Here is a 19,990-nt window from a genome sequence, read left to right on the forward strand (position 1 = left end):
TCTAGCTTCTCTCGCTATTCCCCCAAATTCTTTAAGAAGGGTTTCTAATACAAAATCTTTCTTTTCTCCTTCTTCCATATCACTGAGTGTAAGAAACATATGTTGAATCACACGATTAAGATTAACAAATATAGCTTCTAACGCGTGTACTAAAGAAGCAACAACAATTTCATAAGTGGGGGCAAGTTCTACCAAGTGTCTATCTTCAAAATCTTCGACCGTACTAATATGAGTGAAAAAAATCTTCTATATTGTCTTTCCCAAGGATAGACCCTCGGCCTACCGGTATATCTTTAAGAACAAACTTAGGAGGAAACATGATGAAATAAGTAAAGTAAATGCAAGTAACTAATTTTTTTGTGTTTTTGATATAGCAAACAAGATAGCAAATAAAGTAAAACTAGCAACTAATTTTTTTGTATTTTGATTTAGTGCAGCAAACAAAGTAGTAAATAAAACTAAGCAAGACAAAAACAAAGTAAAGAGATTGAGAAGTGGAGACTCCCCTTGCAGCGTGTCTTGATCTTCCCGGCAACGGTGCCAGAAAAAGAACTTGATGGCGTGTAACTCACACGTTCGTTGGGAACCCCAAGAGGAAGGTATGATGCGCACAGCAGCAAGTTTTCCCTCAGAAAGAAACCAAGGTTTATCGAACCAGGAGGAGCCAAGAAGCACGTTGAAGGTTGATGGCGGCAGGATGTAGTGCGGCGCAACACCAGGGATTCCGGCGCCAACGTGGAACCTGCACAACACAACCAAAGTAATTTGCCCCAACGAAACAGTGAGGTTGTCAATCTCACCGGCTTGCTGTAACAAAGGATTAACCGTATTGTGTGGAAGATGATTGTTTGCAGAAAACAGTAGAACAAGTATTGCAGTAGATTGTATTTCAGTATAGAGAATTGGACCGGTGTCTCTCCCATAAGATAAACAGCATGTTGGGTGAACAAATTACAGTTGGGCAATTGACAAATAAAGAGGGCATGACCATGCACATACATATTATGATGAGTATAGTGAGATTTAATTGGGCATTACGGCAAAGTACATAGACCGCCATCCAACTGCATCTATGCCTAAAAAGTCCACCTTCAGGTTATCATCCGAACCCCCTCCAGTATTAAGTTGCTAACAACAGACAATTGCATTAAGTATGGTGCGTAATGTAATCAACAACTACATCCTTAGACATAGCATCAATGTTTTATCCCTAGTGGCAACAGCACAACACAACCTTAGAACTTTCTCATCCTTGTCCCAGGTGTCAATGCAGGCATGAACCCACTATCGAGCATAAATACTCCCTCTTGGAGTCACAAGCATCTACTTGGCCAGAGCATCTACTAGTAACGGAGAGCATGCAAGATCATAAACAACACATAGACATAACTTTGATAATCAACATAACAAGTATTCTCTATTCATCGGATCCCAACAAACGCAACATATAGAATTACAGATAGATGATCTTGATCATGTTAGGCAGCTCACAAGATCCGACAATGAAGCACAATGGGGAGAAGACAACCATCTAGCTACTGCTATGGACCCATAGTCCAGGGGTAGACTACTCACACATCACTCCGGAGGCGACCATGGCGGCGTAGAGTCCTCCGGGAGATGATTCCCCTCTCCGGCAGGGTGCCGGAGGCGATCTCCTGGATCCCCCGAGATGGGATCGGCGGCGGCGGCGTCTCTGGAAGGTTTTCCGTATCGTGGCTCTCCGTACTGGGGGTTTCGCAACGGAGGCTTTAAGTAGGCGGAAGGGCAGGTCAAGAGGCGGCACGAGGGCCCCACACCACAGGGCCGCGCGGCCAAGGGGGGGGGGCCGCGCCGCCCTATGGTTTGGGCACCTCGTGGCCCCACTTCGTCTCCTCTTCGGACTTCTGGAAGCTTCGTGGCAAAATAGGCCCCTGGGCGTTGATTTCGTCCAATTCCGAGAATATTTCGTTACTAGGATTTCTGAAACCAAAAACAGCAGAAAACAAGAACTGGCACTTCGGCATCTTGTTAATAGGTTAGTTCCAGAAAATGCACGAATATGACATAAAGTGTGCATAAAACATGTAGATAACATCAATAATGTGGCATGGAACATAAGAAATTATCGATACGTCGGAGACGTATCAGGCCCACAGCCCTCTCTCGCCTCCTTTTCTTCGCGTACGTCTTCGTCCCGAAAACCTAAGCCCCAGAGGGTACATCGCGAAGAGTCACAGCCGCCTCTGCGGGGCGGAGAACACCAGAGAGAAAAGAGCTCTCCGGCGGGCAGGAATCCGCCGGGGAAATTCCCTCCCGGAGGGGGAAATTGATGCCATCGTCACCGTCATCGAGCTGGACATCATCTCCATCACCATCGTCATCATCTCCATCATTATCACCGCCATCTCCACCGCTGCATCTCGTCACCGCTGTAACAATTTGGGTTTGATCTTGATTGTTTGATAGGGGAAACTCTCCCGGTGTTGATTTCTACTTGTTATTGATGCTATTGAGTGAAACCATTGAACCAAGGTTTATGTTCAGATTGTTATTCATCATCATATCACCTCTGATCATGTTCCATATGATGTCTCGTGAGTAGTTCGTTTAGTTCTTGAGGACATGGGTGAAGTCTAAATGTTAGTAGTGAATCATGGTTGAGTAGTATTCAGTGTTATGATATTTAAGTTGTGGTGTTATTCTTCTAGTGGTGTCGTGTGAACGTCGACTACACGACACTTCACCATTTATGGGCCTAGGGGAATGCATCTTGTACTTGTTTGCCAATTGCGGGGTTGCCGGAGTGACAGAAACCTGAGCCCCCGTTGGTATATCGATGCAGGAGGGATCGCAGGATCTCAGAGTTTAAGGCTGTGGTTAGAATTATCTTAATTACTTTCTTGTATTTGCGGATGCTTGCAAGGGGTATAATCACAAGTATGTATTAGTCTTAGGAAGGGCAGTACATTAGCATAGGTTCACCCACACAACACTTATCAAAACAATGAAGATTAATCAGCTGTATGAAACGAAAGCACTAGACTAAAATCCCGTGTGTCCTCAAGAACGTTTGGTCATTATAAGTAAACAAACCGGCTTGTCCTTTGTGCTAAAAAGGATTGGGCCACTCGCTGCAATTATTACTCTCGCACTTTACTTACTCGTACTTTATTCATCTGTTACATCAAAACCCCCTGAATACTTGTCTGTGAGCATTTACAGTGAATCCTTCATCGAAACTGCTTGTCAACACCTTCTGCTCCTCGTTGGGATCGACATTCTTACTTATCGAAGATACTACGATACATCCCCTATACTTGTGGGTCATCAACGGGTCAAGGGCATGGGTTCTCGGTGCCCTGTAAAATAATTTATGGATCATACTAGTTTAAGGGATCCAATCTGGAGACATTTTCTAACCAAAAACTGTAAACTACCGTAAACTAGTTGAATGCCCGTGCGTTGCTACGGATGTCATCTTCCTTCTTTATCTCACTCCACTGTTTGATGTTCTCACTCCACTGTTTGATGTTCTCTTCAACCAATGCATGTGCTGTGCATGCGGTGTTGCCAGTGAGGAGTGAGGGAAATAGCAGCGGCCGCCGTAGCCGAACGAAGGGCGTTGAGGAAGGGGAGCACGCAGCGCAGGGAGGAGCGCTAGGGGCGGGCGGTAGCAACGAGGGAAGGGGAGCGCGAGAGGAGAAAATTTCAAACATTTTTTGGAAATCAAAGATGATCAGGCATTGTACTTGAAACAAAATATTTCTCTAGAAAATTACTTTTATTGTATCCTAGGTAAAAAAAAAACAAACTCAAAACGCCCCATGACCAGATACTATTCCCTTTATATTCATCATAATTTTGTCTTTTTTGCCCTGGAGACCATGGGAATCATATCGTTTTCAAACATTTTTTTACGAGTACAAACTTGACCATTCTTGGTTTCCAGGAAGATTCAATTTTTTTGACTTTTTTAAATTACTATAATTTTTCTAGTCTATGGGGTGCGTTGCACCCGAGAGCCAAAAGTCCGCTTCCCTAACCGTCCCTCTTTTCTCTTTTTTTTTCTACCTCAAACGACACTGAAATCGCTAGGGGGTCTTTTTGTTGATGCAGAAGGGTCGAGAAGGGTCTTTTACAATGGCAGATAGAGCCTTTTGACGTAAGAGGGTCACGCAGTTACTTGTACTCAATAGTTGGGACAAACTGCAAGCAAGAAACAAACGAGGGTAGTTATGAATATAAGCAATAACATGAAAATAGGGGAAAGTCCACGTGAGACCTAGCACAAATGTGAATGATCTGCATCCGTAATCTGCATGAAATATCAGCCCCCGTGAAGCTCGACGGTAAGGGCATGCCCAATGCACTGCTCTAGAGCTAATACCTCACACCTTTAACTAGGTTCGGATGGTCCAAAATAGGTTCGGATGAGGAGGCAGCCTCCTCTTCAAGAAGTGGGATCTTAAGCCTAAAAAGCATGCTTTTTGGAGAGAGAAAGAGATACATAGTGTCATATTTGTGGGGTCCCTTCTCTCCTTTTTCTGACTAAAGTTATAGCTTCCATTGGAGAGATAAAATTGACCATGTTACTTCTGACAACTTTTTACGTAGAGCAGCTAGTTGTGTATGCCACCATTGCTCATGCCCTAAGAGTCCTGCCACCCTCGCAGAAGAAGAAAGTGGGCAGGCGGCAACATCGCTGGTTTGGGCACAGGACCCGGCTGGCCCACACCCAGAGAGGGAGACCAAGTCCAGTAGTCCAGCTCGACAAGCTTGTCGATCGCCTATGCCACGAGCTCAACGACCGAGTAGTCCTGATCTACCTCATCTGGAACTTTTTTTGACTACGTCCGTCCGTTTGCGTCTGGGTATGCGCCAAACGGTGCGACCCATATTATTTTTCCAACATTTATTTCATAGCTCGAATGCAAGAAATGTACATACGGAAAACAAGAAGGAAGAACAAGTCCCTAAACTACTTGTCGCCCCTCGGGGCGGTTGATGGCCCGGCACCATCGTTGCCTCCCTCCCTCCTCCCCAGCTTTCTCTGCCGCCCGCCGTGCGGCCACCAGAGCTCGGTGGGCCGCCATGTTCTCTAGCAGCTACTGCCGCAGCACCTCGTTGGCGGCATCCTCGACCTTCTTGAGCGTCTCGAATGACTCGACTGAAGCCCTCAGCTCCGTCGCCTTCTCTTCCGGGTCAGGCCCGTCATAGTCCCACTCAAAGTCGGAGTCGTCGGAGGCGTCCTATGCGGCTGCCGCCTCCCTGTGGCGTTCTTGCTCCGCGTCGAACTCCGCGTGGGCCACCCGCTCCTACTCTGCATCCTGTTCCGCGTCAGCCATGAACTTTGCGTCCATGGCCGCATCGATGACGTTGTCTGCGCTATCGTCGTTCTTCTCGTCGGAGCTATCGGCCGGGGGAGGTGGAGTCGGAGGTGGAGACGTTGTAGCCTGGCCGTGTCCACTTCTACTCATGGCAAAGGTGGAGGACAAGCGCGAGGCGGCGCCACGGTGGAGGTTGTGCGGCATCTAGGGTTTGTGTGTGAGGAGATGAGATGAGGCAGCCGAGCGCGCGCCCCTCTTTATATACGTCGGAGGTAGCCGAGGGGCGCGACACGCGTGGCATCGCCATTAACTTCGATGCCAGAGGTGGGGGGCGGCCGCTCGGCAGGCGAGACATCGCCATTAACGTGGCGCAGACGTCGAAGCGACGCCTCGTTGCCAGTACTAGCGCCGGGTCGCTACCATGCGGGTCCGATGAAACGTCCGCCCAGACGCGAGCGGTCACGCGGAGCAACCGCGCAACCTCCGCATAGACGCATCCGAGACGCATTTTTGAAACACATTTACGTCTCCGCGGACAGCCCGATCACTATGCGTCTGGCCACTGGGCCTAATTACACACGCATTTTCGACCGCGGTCCTAAACGGTGGCTCCCCCAAGTGCTCATGCACTGTCATCTGGGAGGTGCTATACACTGACCGGGCTGGTGCGGATGGGGTGCCGCACACCCCCCGACCTAGCGGTTGCGTAGTGGGCCGAGGCCCATCAGGTAATTTCATTTTTTATTTTCTTATTCTTTTCTGTTTACATATTTTCATTTTTAAAAGGAAGAAATATTTTAAAATCCGTTTATTTTAAAATCCGAATGTTTTAATTTTAGGATTTTTTAAAAAATATATTTCAAAAAAATGTTCAATTTTTTTCCAGAATATAAACATTTTTAGAGATTTTTTTTAAAATTTGAACATGAACATATTTTAAATTTGAACATTTTTCGAATTTGAACATTTTTCGAATACAATTTTTTTTTCTAATACGAACAATTTTTCAATTTTGAACATTTTTTAGATTTGAACATTTTTCAAATTTAAACATTTTTTAGTTTTGAACAATTTTAAAATTTGACAGTTTTCAAAATTGAACATTTTTAAATTTGAAAGAAAAAGGAAAAACAAAACAGAAAACAGAAAACAGGAAAAAGAAACAAAAAAAGAAAGAGAAAATAATAAAACAGTAAACGAAAAAAGAAGAAAAAGCTTAAATGGGCCGGGCCCTATACCCGATCAGAGGTGTGCGGCATGCCGTAGGCGCCGACCTGATCGGTCTATAGGATTTGCCCTGTCATCTTGACTCCTCTAATGTGCTCAGGCACTGTCACCACTTTTGGCTAGCCAGATAATTGAAGTCCACATCACCTTCTCCCTCCCCCGGCCGCTACGCCGGCCGCCACCGCCGCAGATCTAGGGCTTCCCCGCTCGACTCCGACCGCCGCCACCGCGACCCCAAGCCCTCCGACGACAACGGAATGATGAAGTCTGGAAAGGTCGACGACCGTCCTCCCCGACCCGCTAGGGTTTCTAATGGGGAAGAGGAAAATCACCGCAGGACGAGGCGCTCTAGGGCTTCTGACGACGAGAAGGAGGATGACCGCCGGCGGAGGCGCGCTAGAGCTTCTGACGACGAGAGGTATGACCACCGCAGCAAGCGCGACCGCGACCGCGGCCGCCACCACCGGGACAGCCGGCGCCGCCGGAGCCCCAGCTCTGATTCGGGATCCTCCCCTAATGGCCGCCACAGCCGACGCCGCCGTGATGGGAGCTCGAGGCGGCGGGCTGAGGACCGGGGCAGGGAAGAGCGCCGGACGAGCCCAGAGAGGAAGGAACCGACGCCACCATTGCCACCGCCACCGCCATTGCCGGAGATGATTCCCGGGCGCACGGGAGGTGTCTACATCCCGCCTTTCCGCATGGCACAGATGTTGCGGGATGTGGAAGATAAGGCGAGCCCTGAGTATCAGCGGCTCACATGGGACGCTCTCAAGAAGAGTATCAATGGTCTGGTTAATAAGGTGAATGGCACTAACATCAAGAATTTAGTTCCCGAGCTGTTAGCTGAGAACCTGGTTCGTGGGCGTGGACTCTTCTGCCAGTCATGCATCAAGTCGCAGATGGCCTCACCGGGCTTCACTGATGTGTTCGCTGCGCTTGTTGCAGTTGTGAATACTAAGTTCCCTGAGATCGGCCGTTTGCTTCTTGTTCGCGTTATGCTCCAGCTCAAAAGGGCATATAAGAGAAATGACAAGGTAAAGTTATCTCTTCCTTTCTTCTTCCTTTCAACCTTTTCATGTTAAAATTGTATTCACTGGCTTGAATATGACTTACGGAAATACTTGACTTCATTTCTACATTATGTTCTTGTATGTATAATATTACACCCCAGCCATTGGGATGAGCTATTTTGATTATCCTAGACTCCTAGTATGGAAGAGGAACAACGTTGGTTACTGCAGTTGCAACCAAACCCATTATGAAATGATAGTGCAATTTCTAGTCTTTGTCGTCCTTTATTATTTACAAAGGGTGAGCTTTTACTTGTTAAGGATTTAACTATAACATTAACAGTTGGTTATGGATGGGCTTATGAACCCAAATCATACGCTGTGTCCACAGTTACATAGGGTAAACCTCTAGTTTGCATTCAGGATTCAAGTATAAGAAATTATGAAAAAGTTTGATGATGGGGTTTTATGCACCCAGGTGTTGCCTTACATGTACAGAAGATGAACATTTACTTAATTTCAGAATCCTATTATCCGAGTACAAGACTTACTGTAAATTGTTGTAGAGTTGGGACATGTGATCCTGCTGATATTTGTATTGCGTGCACTTCAGTTTTGAATTTCTGCACAAAATGCTTACAACTGCTCTTGTTGGTTGCAGCCCCAATTGCTTGCAGCAACCAAGTTCATAGCACACTTGGTTAATCAGGTAGTTGTGCATGAGGTCGTGGCACTGGAGCTTCTTGCTGTACTTCTGGAGAATCCAACTGATGATAGCGTCGAGGTGCATAGCTTGGTTCACTTTTCCTTTTCTCGCGTGCATAGCTTGGTTCACTTTTCCTTTTCTCATGTGCATACGCCTTTGTATGTAGTACCGATATTGTGAACATATGTCTGAAGCATGGTCATGTGTCTCTGACAGGTGGCAGTGGGGTTTGTGAAGGAATGTGGAGCAATACTGCAGGACTTAACTCCTCAAGGACTTCATGGTGAGTTAAAATGAGTACTCCCTCCGTCCCATAAAGGATGTCTTAGATTTGTCTATTTTCTTTTCCAAATTTAGATAAACCTAAGACATCTTTGATGGGATGGAGGGAGTATTTATTTTAACACATGGCTTTCTGAACCTGTTAGCTTACACCTTTTTGTGTACCATATATTTTTGGTTTGAGACATTGCCATTGTGCTATCAGTATTGTGACATAGGTGGTATAAATTATGCATCAGCTCTATTTGACACCTAGAGGATTTTAGCTTGAAAATGTCATGTTTGTGCATTTAGGTCAAACCTGTAAGATGATTCACTTCAGGATACATTGTTCTGGATCTTGCTCTTCTGGAAAATATTTTCTTCATTTGATGTGCTGACACCTAAATATTTAGCGGGTACAATTTCTTGAGGTTGGACATGTTGCAAACCTAGAAACAACATTAGGCCTTTTCAATTTCAGTACAGATGTGTTCCATTTATGCAGATGCATTGGCTCTGGATTTGTTGTTTTCACGGTTAATTGCAAATCTAGTCGAAAAATTGTGATAATATGTTCTTCCAAGTTTTTTTTTTGTGTCAGTCAGTTGTTTCCTGCGCACTTGCACTTCAGGTGCACTTCAATATTTTTGCAAATTTTGTTGAGATGTATGTTAATTGTTTATTTTTGTAACTGGCGGATTAACCACACAAGTTATGCATGTCTGCAAATTTATGATGAGTGTCAATGCAATAACTGTATAGTAGGTAAAATAGATGCTCAAGAGTCAACACTCAGAACTCATGAATTATAAACTTCTCCACTACCGAATCTACCACTTTTTTGTGTAGTGGAGACTTGTATCCCTTTCCCATATGCATTTCTTGTTTTTGTTGGGTCTTTGACTCATTTATGACTTCGAAAAATCTGAAAAGCATCTGTTTCTCTTGGTTGTGTTGACTCTTGATTACTTCTCAAAACTGAAAAGCCCTCTGTTATGGGAACTGAACTAATTTATGGTTTCAGGCTTTAATTTTAGAATTTCAAGCTAGTGAAGGATATAATTAGTCAAATGCCCTTAATGCTTATAAGTTTCAATCTTAACAAAATGGAAAAATAATTTGATGGATGAAGTGAGACTAGAGTGCAGTGCTCTTGGAGCGTGCCACATTTTTTTATCGTCCTCGTAGTACATGCGAAATTTATCTATTAAAACTAAAATAATGAATCTTAATATTAATGTTTTACTAATGAATACAATTTCAATTCCTTGAAACTATTAACTATACCATTTTCCATATTTCTTGTGATTGAATTGTTTCAAAATCCATCTTAAATTCGTGGTGATATATTTTATCTCCTTGATGCTTTGTATTAGTAGTTTCCACCTTTATTTGTTTTAGTTCCCAATTGTTTCTCAACCCTCACTCTATTTATGCAGCTATGTTTGAAAGATTTCGAGGCATTCTTCATGAAGGTGAAATAGATAAGCGTGTGCAGTTTCTCATTGAAGGCCTTTTTGCTATTAGAAAGGCTAAATTTCAGGTAAATTCATTGTTGTCCTAGCTGGTTCCTTTTTTTTGCATGCACATAACAAATTATGACTATATGGTTTCCTTGCCTTTCTAAAGGGTTTCCCGGCCATCCGTCCAGAATTGGATCTTGTGGAGCAGGAGGACCAATGTACTCATGATATGTCCTTTGAAACTGAGCTAGACCCTGAGACTAACCTAAGTAAGTTTTTTTTGCTTCCTTCAAGGGCATGGTGCTCTGTTACTTTCAGGACATGAGTGAAGAAACTTACACTTTTTTAAGGCAAAGCGCTGATTTTTTTCAACGTGCAGATGTTTTCAGAGTAAACCCGAACTTCGTTGAAGATGAAAAGGCTTATGAGAGCCTAAAGAAAAGTATCCTCGGAGATGAAATGGAGGAAGATGAAGAAGGGTCTGATGATGCTTCTGATGACGAGGATGAAGAGGAATCTGATGATGAAGAACAGATGGAGATAAGAGATAAAACTGAGACCAATCTTATCAACCTTCGGAGAACCATATATTTGACAATCATGTCCAGTGTTGATTTTGAGGAAGCTGGTCACAAGCTTTTAAAGATTAAACTTGAGCCTGGTCAAGAGGTAAGCACTGTACTTAACCTAATTTTTGTATCTAATGTTGACAAGTCACCTGTTGATTGCCTTGTTTATGTGGTTTCTATTGTTTCCAGCTATACAAAGCCTTCAGATTCAAATACATGCATTTTGTAATCAACAGTAATACTAGGTTCGGTACCTGATTTTGACTCGTTTACCAGCTTCAGTACAACTTCTGTGTGATCCTTTTTATGCTCCTACTTTCAGCTGTGACAGTTTAGATCCTCAAATACATGATCCTATTAGGGGGAATTGTTACGAAAATACGAAATAGTGCTGAGACCACATGCATTTGGGTAGTTTTTTTGGTGCTGGACGTGCGAAGAAAATTGTATGCATTGTGGGTGGTCAATGCATCACCTACCTATGGTTTACGCACCTTTCATTTTGTGGAGTCTTAACTCTGTTGGTTACAGTGAAATGTTGAAAAGAAATTCTACTTTTATTTAATGGAGTTATTCAGGCTTACCATTGTAATATAATTGATAAAACTCCATATTATTCTCAAGTTCTAGACTTCTAGGCATGATTCTTTTGAACTGTTCCTCTGTACTACACACTAGCAATTACACTAAAAGGTAAACACAACCAATAGTGTGACTGGGTAGCATGGCATAGCTTTGTGTCTGGCCATGGGCAGCCTGGCCTGAAAATCCTGGCCTTGGGCCTAGAATTGTTGGCCCGATGGCCAGGCTGGGCTGTGCCTGGGTAGCCCGGAAACACGATTTAACGAAGTGGCCCGGCCTGCTGGCCCCACAGGCTTTTTTGTCTGGGCCGGGCCTGGGCCTAGCTTTCCTGCCTCGGGCTTTTCTTGACCTGGCCTGAAGCCCAGCCCGACATATGCCCAGGTTTACATAGCGTTCACAGCAAAAAATAAATAGAGATTACTTGTTCTTTCCCTCCATGCTTAATTAAATCAGGGGGAGTCCTTCCATTTATAGAAAGTTCATGATTAACCTGAGTGGTCTGTCAAGCTTTTGGATTAAAAAAGGTCACTTCTGGAACTAACATTTGTCTGTGTTTAGTTGTTTCTTAAGTGATCAATGTATGCGTTAAATTGATTCATCAGAACTTACCTCAGGGCTAAGTTATTTCTCCTTATTGTTTAGATTGTTAGGTCTTCCAGAATGTCTAGAATTAATGATTTGTACTGAAATGTTTGTAAACCTCTGAAAATCTTTGAAGCAAAACAATACGCTGCTGGGTTGGTGCTAGGTTGTACTCAGTAACATTTCCAAGAGCAACAAATTCAGTGCTGAAGAAGCTTCTTTATGTCAAGAATTCAAAACTAACATGCTTAATGCCGAACTCTTTTTCTGAATGTACATGTACTCAAATTGATCTGTTCTGTTTTTTTCAGAATACTATTGTCTGGAGTTTCTTTTTTTGCATCCTGTATTTTATTCATGTCTTCTATTTATCGCTTGTTGCTGAACTGCAAAAGATGGTATTCGCCCTAAAGCTAAATCTGTGGTTTCATTTGACAGATGGAGCTGAACATCATGCTTCTCGAGTGTTGCAGTCAAGAGAGAACTTACCTTCGATATTATGGCTTATTAGGACAACGGTTTTGCATGATCAATAAAGTTTTTCAAGAGAACTTTGAAAAATGCTTTGTGCAACAGTATTCGATGATACATCGTCTCGAAACAAATAAGTTGAGGAATGTGGCCAAGTTTTTCGCACATTTGTTGGGGACTGACGCCCTTCCTTGGCATGTTTTGGCTTACATCAGGTTGACAGAGGAAGACACCACATCGTCTTCCCGAATTTTTATAAAGATTCTTTTCCAGGTATGTTGTGAATGTGTCACTTAACTTTTACTACATGACAATATATTCTTCACAATATCAGACCATTGAACTACTTGCTTCATTTGCAGGAACTGTCAGAACATCTGGGTATACGCTTACTTAATGAGAGACTTAATGATCCGAACATGCAAGATTCCTTCGAGTCTGTCTTCCCGAGAGATCATCCGAAGAATACTAGATTCTCCATAAATTTCTTCACCTCAATCGGTCTTGGGGGTATCACAGAGAGCCTGCGCGAGTACCTGAAGAACATGCCCCGGTTTATAATGCAGCAACAGAAGCCTGCGTCATCTGAGTCGGAATCAGGTGGAGAAAGCTCTGATTCAGGATCTAGTTCCGAGTCAGAATCAAGCTCCGATGAGAGTGGCAAGAAACGGAGCAAGAGAAAGAAGAGGAGCTAAGTACAACTTCGCCCGTGCTTACTGGCTGCAACTGTATCGTCAGTTTTGTTTAGATCAGCTGCCTAGTTGGATCATTGTGTGCGCATGTGTACTGTCAGATCTAGCTGTTGTTGCCTGTTACAGTCAGGAATCAAGCGTAATCAGAAGCATTAGATGGTCTTGATGATGTGGCGTGACTTGTCAAGGCAACAAAAGCCACTATGATCATAATGCAGACAGTTTTTCTTCATAAAATTTTAGACAGTGTGAGTCTTGTATCTGAAGTTTGTTACTTTACCGGTCTATATGTTTGTTACAGCACTGGAATAATTTGTCTGTTTTAAAGAGGTTCTGAAACTCTTGATACCTGAATGAATAGATTTTTGATTCTTCGAAACTTATTTTGCCAAACCGAGGATGGAGACAGATATAGTGAAATTCAGGTTAGCCAAGTCAACTTTACCTTTCAAGCTTCATGGGAATTGGGAAACAATAAATCTGACCACCCTTTGGCCTTTGCAAACATGAAGGGTGGCCGTAGTTGGCGGACGGAGCAATGGAATTAGAGGAATCAGGTGCAGCAGCTGCTCTTTTAAGTTGGCAAGTGATATGAGTTGTACTTCGTCCCGAACCACCAGATGATATGCCATGCATGCTTCTTGCCGTGTTATGTGCATTAAGTATTCTCTTAAATAAAAAAAGGATAACACATGTAGTACCAGCGTCGATTCCTCCATAACTCATACACCCTGCTTTCCCTCCCCCAATATTACAGACAGTGGCCGGCGCGAGTTCTCCTTGCACATAGACAACTCTTCATGTTTCAGGATATGCATGAATCTTCACGTTGGCCTTGCTGGAGCGCCTCAGCAGAATCTTGAGGTCGTCAATCCAATCGACCCTATACTTGGTGTAGTAGATCTCGACGTCTTTGAGGAAATCCAAGCTGAGCTTCCGCTTCCTCCACTTCAGTTGTCTCTTGCATGGGCAGTATGTCTTTTTTGGAACAGATAAGGACCCGAAGGCCCGAGAAGCTGCATTAAACCGAGTCAGTTACATACCAATTTACACACAGGACTCCAAAAAATAGGAAAATTACAACTGCATCCTGAAAATAAGCACAGCGGACCCTAAACCTAAACTGGAAAGGGAAAAAACGATCTTGCAAGGTCCCACCTGCCTTCGACAAGGTCTTGCAAGAGGTGGTGCCCCCAGGTGAGCAGCAGCAAGCCCAAGCACAGCCTAGCAATGACATGATGATGGTGGAGGTGGCTTTGCCATCTTCATCACCGGTTCAAGTGCAGTTTGAAGGCGACTCAAGATGTGTTGAAAGGCGGAGTGGTCGTCTAGACAAGAAGAACAAAGATTGCAACATCCCAATTACCAAGCGTGCTGAATATAGGTTGGCGGAATCCTTTGGAGATCCTCCAAAGGGGCCAGCCCCTAAGAAAGGCTCCGCGGAAGACGTGCAAGAAAAGATGAAGACGCTTCTGCGGTTGTGCAAGAAGCATGTCTCACCTCTGGATACACAGGCTACTCATGAGTTGATCTTGGCTAATGTCTAGTTGATGTCTTCCTTTGGTTAGGCGCAAGTGCTCTCCTTGTTGCAAGAGTTCTCTTGAGGTCTCCGAGGACTGTCTTGGTTGGGTATGTAGTGTTTACAATGACCCTTGGCCTTGGGACACTTATATCTCGATCAGATGATGTCCCATAAACTCTAGTTGAGTGTGGGTGTGGTTTTCGCCGGCTTCCCTTAATTAACCGTGTGTTGTATGATTTTCAGGTCCGGTTTCCCTTATTAAATTGACCATTTTCACTCTTCCTATAATGCATTGCGGGAGCTCCCCGCCCTCTTGACAAGGTTCCGTAAAAAAAACGATTAGGTCCTTGGTCACCGCCATTGTTGGAGCTCCACTGTCGACCATCATCCGCACCTCCGGGGACTACGCCACTTGGAGTGCTGACGATGTGCGCTGTCGACAAAGAGCCGGGGAAGGGCCTCCAAGCAAGAGGTATAGCTCGACGAGGGTCGCCAATCGACCTGGATAAACAGGGGCGAGGCAAAGGACGCCAGCTGATGTCCCCTGTTGATGAGCTCGTTGGAGAAGACGCCTCTTCAGCGGCGTTGGAGCTAACCGTGCATCGATGGCCAAGATATGGGTAGAACACGCTTCTACAGCTTCATCGCACCACTTCGGCATCAGAGACCAAGCCCTTGTCGATGCAGCTACCGCATGGTTATTCCTCCATCCCTCGCCTCCTTGGCCGTCCGAGAGAAGAACCAGAGCTGCGAAACTGCAGCAAAGGAGCTGGAGGCGCTTATTGGAAGATCCCAACCTGCAAACCTTCTCCCCCGTCTTCCTCCATGGAAACTCGTCAAAGAATCTTGAGGCCATCCATCCAGCAGCGCACCAGACCGCCAAGATGGAAGAGTTCGAGGCCTTATTTATGGAGATGCAAGGCTGCAGCTCCCCCGCTTTCCTCCACTCAGGGAAAAAACAAAGAACACCCAATCCATGGCGCGCCAGATCTGGCCAGGCTCCAGCGACCTACTCCGAGGGTACCTTTTCGATATCGCATCCGTTACTGCATTACTACATGGATAGATCTTGGGCGCATGAGGGTTTGCTTATAGTTAGAATTTTTTTGTTTTCTGCCTCGCGACCCAACCGTGGTATCAGAGCCAATCTATGCATAGTATGTTTGTACGGATAGAACGCATGTGCTACATGCGGGCATCGATTCTATAATTGTTACCCTCTCACGTGTACTTTTCTACTACTGCGGCGTGTTTAAGTGAGACCGGTTCCGTACTTGACACATGGCTTGTACCATGTACGCGGATAGGGGAGTGATAGTCTCTCTTACTTTAGCGGTGTGGCATTTGCAACGGAGGGCCTCAATAGGGGTGTAGTAGAGATAATTATCTAATTGGTGTTGTGATTGTATGCTCGTAGGTTATGAACCGTTCTTCTCACATGAGCCTAACAACCACGTAAAATTTGCAACTAATAAAGTTATGGTCATGGTGTTCACTATCTTTGTTGCAAGGGGGCTTGTAACATGTTATGGTCATGGTGTTTACTAGTTGTTACTAAGTTGTAGTGATAATCTATCGCCATGATGATCAATCAACTGGAGACGCCATAAAGTGGGCGCCACTCCAGAGCATGTGATAATGATCTAGGTGCGTAGATGATTCACCCATGACATATCAACTAATACATTTGATTTATGGGCTGTTTGGTTTGTGCCCAAGCTAGCCACGCCAATTCATGGGCGAGCCAATATTTTGGCGATGGGTTTGCCCGCCCCAGTTTTGCCAATCGCGTGGGCGTAGAATCTGAACTGCTGACCAATTTTTTGGCGTGGCTCTTGAAAGTTGGCATCAATCGAAATGCTATCCCATGCAACCGGTCAACACCAATTTTTTGGTAGGGTAAGCACCGGCCACATTCCAAACATACCCTTATATAGCCACATAGCATCTTGTTTAGTTGCTACTGCATGTTAGCCACATTAAACAAAGCTCTAAATAAGATGACCTGAATTAAACATAAAATTAGTGTTCATCCTTAGGAGTGCACCACAATAGATTGCTTACTGTAATGAAGCGGGATGTGATGATCGGACGCTATACATTAACGACATTCATGTACCGTGGGTGTAAGCCACGTTGCACACGCAAATACTAATGAGTGATTTGCGAGCCTAGTATGTATAGACATGGCCTCGAGAATACAAGATGATCGAAAGATCGAGCATGAGTTACATGAATGATGTGATCGACATGATTATCCACGGTTGAAGCTATGTCGTTAGTTGTGATGATCGGACAACATAGTGGATTGGGATCGTGTAATCACCCAAAGCATTCTTAGGGATACCGTCTTCTAGTACGAGCTCATCAATTAATTTGATTAAAACTTGAACTCATAATAATTTTGAATTTAGTCTTATTGTCTTTGCAACTATATTTATAGATCATGGTATCTCTAGAATTTCCAGAAGTCTAGTTTGATGATAATCACTTTTTCGCATGGGAAAACCCCTTAAGAGTGATGGGTCAAACTTCATAGATTGGTACTTCCGCCTCAGAAGTGTGTTGTGGCAGAATAGTGTACTTTATGTTCCAAAGGAATTGCTGGAAGATAAAGCTAATTTTATCGCATGCACGGAGGAGAAGAATTTCTACCTCCGTGATTTGTTCATCTATGGCATGATTTGTTCATCTATTTAAATATACAATTAAATAGAGAAATATCCCTCTTTAGTTTTCTTCTCCGTGCGGTACGTGGGAGGGAGACAACTCCACCCGGTACGCGGGAGCACTGCTGGGCTCCAGATCCAGAAGATCTACTTTCGTAACTTCGCTCGATCGGAGCCGGGAGCGTCTTTGAGCACCGTACGTTTGCGAAACTACGAGGTGCTACACCTGTGGCACTCGACGTTGTTGAAGAGGACTTCTACACGACCCTGGTGGGATCGGCGACTACTATTCGTCTACATCAAGCACGCTCTAGCGGAACATTAACCGCTATCGATTTACATGGCTACGTCCCCGATATCATCTCTGTTACTGGATTACTATATGGATAGATCTTAGACATATTAGGGTCTACAATTATTTAGAATTTTTATTATTTTCTGCTGCGTAAACCAACAATACCAAGGTATCTAACGGTAAAGTCCCATACTCACACCCAAGAGATTGTTTGTATTGATGCTTCATGTCTTTAGCTTTACCGAGCGAAAAAACCGCACACACCCAATTTTTTATTGTCCAATCCTTTGATCTCCTTCCTGCATTATCTACTGAATCTTTGCGATTATGATCCCCTACATGAGCAGGTCATGTTGTCTCCAGTTTGGACCCTGCACAGTTCTTCTCCTTACATTGTCCACCAATCCGGCAGCAGTCTATCATAATACCATGTCCGTAAAAATGCAGCTCTTAATTCTAATATTTTTTTAGTTTTTTTCGCGAAAACACAAAAACCTTGTGTTTCGATGCATTGATAGATAAAGAAGAGTTTATGTACAAGTCCGAGGACGGACACAACACGCCGTACAACTCGACCCAAGGAAAGGAAAAGCCTAGACTAGGTGAGTAGTTGGCGCACACCCCGGGCTCCCACGTCCGCCCATTGCTGCGCCTCGGCCACGATGTCGTTGAACAAGGATGCCACCGAAGTCTGTGCGTTATCGAAGACCGCTGCTTTCCGGTGTTTCCAGATCCACCATGTCGTAAGCATGATAACCGACGAAGTGCCCTTGCGCAGCTGGCGGGCGGGGTCCGCACCACCAGCGACCACCACTCCGCGAAGTCACCCTCAGCCATGGGAGAGCCTGAGGTGGATCGGATCCACGACAGAACCTCAAACCAAATCGTCGTGAGCAGATGACTCATGGTCTCAGTAGCTTGGTCACAAAGCTGGCATCTAGGCGCGTGTGGAAGACCGCGCCGTGCCAGTCTCTCACCCGTCCATCATCTATCGAGGCAGACCAACCACACGAAGAATTTCACCCTAGGTGGCGCCCATGATTTTCAGTTAAGCTTCCAGGAACCTGATATGATCGCCCCCTGGAAGAGGGTGTCATAACATGATTCGGCTGAATACTAGTCATCCGTCGTCCAACGCCAAACTAGCCTGTCCGGGTCCATCGACAGTTGGGTGTCCCTGAGCCGGCCCCATAGCTGCACGTATTGCCACAGAGCCAGGGCGCTCGGTGCACCTATGATGTCTACGTGAGCTTCTATTCTTGTAGACAGTGTTGGGCCTCCAAGAGCAGAGGTTTGTAGAACAACAGCAAGTTTCCCTTAAGTGGATCACCCAAGGTTTATCGATCTCAGGGAGGAATAGGTCAAAGATATCCCTCTCAAGCAACCCTGCAACCACAAAGCAAGAAGTCTCTTGTGTCCCCAACACACCTAATACACTTGTCAGATGTATAGATGCACTAGTTCGGCGAAGAGATAGTGAGATGCAAGTAATATGGATGAGTATGAGTGGTAATAGCAATCTGAATAAAATATGGCAGCGAGTAAACATGCAACAAAACAGTAAACAAACGGAGATTCGATGCTTGGAAGCAAGGCCCAGGGATCCTGCTTTCACTAGTGGACACTCTCAACAATGATCACATAATAGGACTACTCTACACTCTTTTGTTGGATGATGAACACCACTAATTGTGTAGGATTACACGAACCCTCAATGCCGGAGTTAACAAGCTCCACAATATTCAATGTTCATATTTAAATAACCTTAGAGTGCAAGATAGATCAACACGACCAAACCAAGTACTAACATAGCATGCACACTACTACCATCACACTATGAAAGGAGGAATAGATCACATCAATACCATCATAGTAATAGTTAACTTCATAATCCACAAGAGATCACAATCATAGCATATACCAAGTACTTCATGATGCACACACTGCCAACATTACATCATGGAGGAGGAATAGACTACTTTAATAACATCACTAGAGTAGCACATAGATGATATTCAACTTGATCACAAAGAGAGAGAGATGAACCACATAGCTACAGCGGAGCCCTCAGCCCCGGGGGTGAATTACTCCCTCCTCATCATGGAGACATCGATGGCGGTGAAGATGGCGGTGGAGACGGCGGTGGAGATGACTCCGGGGGCAATTCCCCGTCCCGGCAGGGTGCCGGAACAGAGACTTCTGTCCCCCGAATTGGAGTTTCGCGATATGGCGGCGCCCCTGGAGTCTTTCTGGAGTTTCGTCAATCGGTGTCGAAGTTTTAGGTCACGACGGCTTAAATAGGCGAAGAGTCGGAGTCGGAAGAGTCCCGAGGGGCCCACCCCATAGGGTGGGGTGACCACCCTCCAGGCCGCGCCGGCCTATTGGGAGGAGGCCCTGGGCCTCCCCCTGGCTTGCCCTTCTGGCTCCGTGAGTCTTCCGGTGAAATAGAATTTCTGTAATTTTTCTGGATTTTTCTGAGCACTTTGGTTTTTGGGCCTTTTCTGCAATAAACAGACATAATAAACAGAAACTGGCACTGTGGCATCTTGTTAATAGATTAGTCCAATAAATGCCATAATATGATATAAAGTGCAAGCAAAACATGTAGGTCTTGTCATAAAACAAGCAT

The 19,990-nt window shown here is 44.8% G+C and overlaps 1 protein-coding gene across 1 annotated transcript; it reads left to right on the forward strand.

The window, feature by feature from the left end:
* Positions 1-6,625: 6,625 nt before the first annotated feature.
* Positions 6,626-13,254, forward strand: LOC127296503 (uncharacterized). Its single transcript, XM_051326606.2, has 8 exons — positions 6,626-7,570; positions 8,208-8,330; positions 8,469-8,535; positions 9,956-10,059; positions 10,146-10,248; positions 10,359-10,648; positions 12,151-12,456; positions 12,546-13,254. Exons 1-8 carry the CDS (start codon positions 6,794-6,796, stop codon positions 12,876-12,878), a joined length of 2,103 nt encoding a protein of 700 aa, XP_051182566.1. The 5' UTR covers positions 6,626-6,793; the 3' UTR covers positions 12,879-13,254.
* Positions 13,255-19,990: the final 6,736 nt, after the last annotated feature.

The sequence above is a fragment of the Lolium perenne genome, chromosome 4 (assembly GCF_019359855.2).
Source record: "Lolium perenne isolate Kyuss_39 chromosome 4, Kyuss_2.0, whole genome shotgun sequence".
NCBI classification, from domain to species: domain Eukaryota; kingdom Viridiplantae; phylum Streptophyta; class Magnoliopsida; order Poales; family Poaceae; genus Lolium; species Lolium perenne.

What these genes read in the sequence shown, in the direction of transcription:
- LOC127296503 (XM_051326606.2), top strand. Translation starts at nt 6,794, where the DNA reads ATGATGAAGTCTGGAAAGGTCGACGACCGTCCTCCCCGACCCGCTAGG. An exon ending in TTAGAAAGGCTAAATTTCAG is followed by an intron (nt 10,060 to 10,145) that starts GTAAATTCATTG and finishes GCCTTTCTAAAG; the next exon opens with GGTTTCCCGGCCATCCGTCC. An exon ending in AGACCCTGAGACTAACCTAA is followed by an intron (nt 10,249 to 10,358) that starts GTAAGTTTTTTT and finishes TTCAACGTGCAG; the next exon opens with ATGTTTTCAGAGTAAACCCG.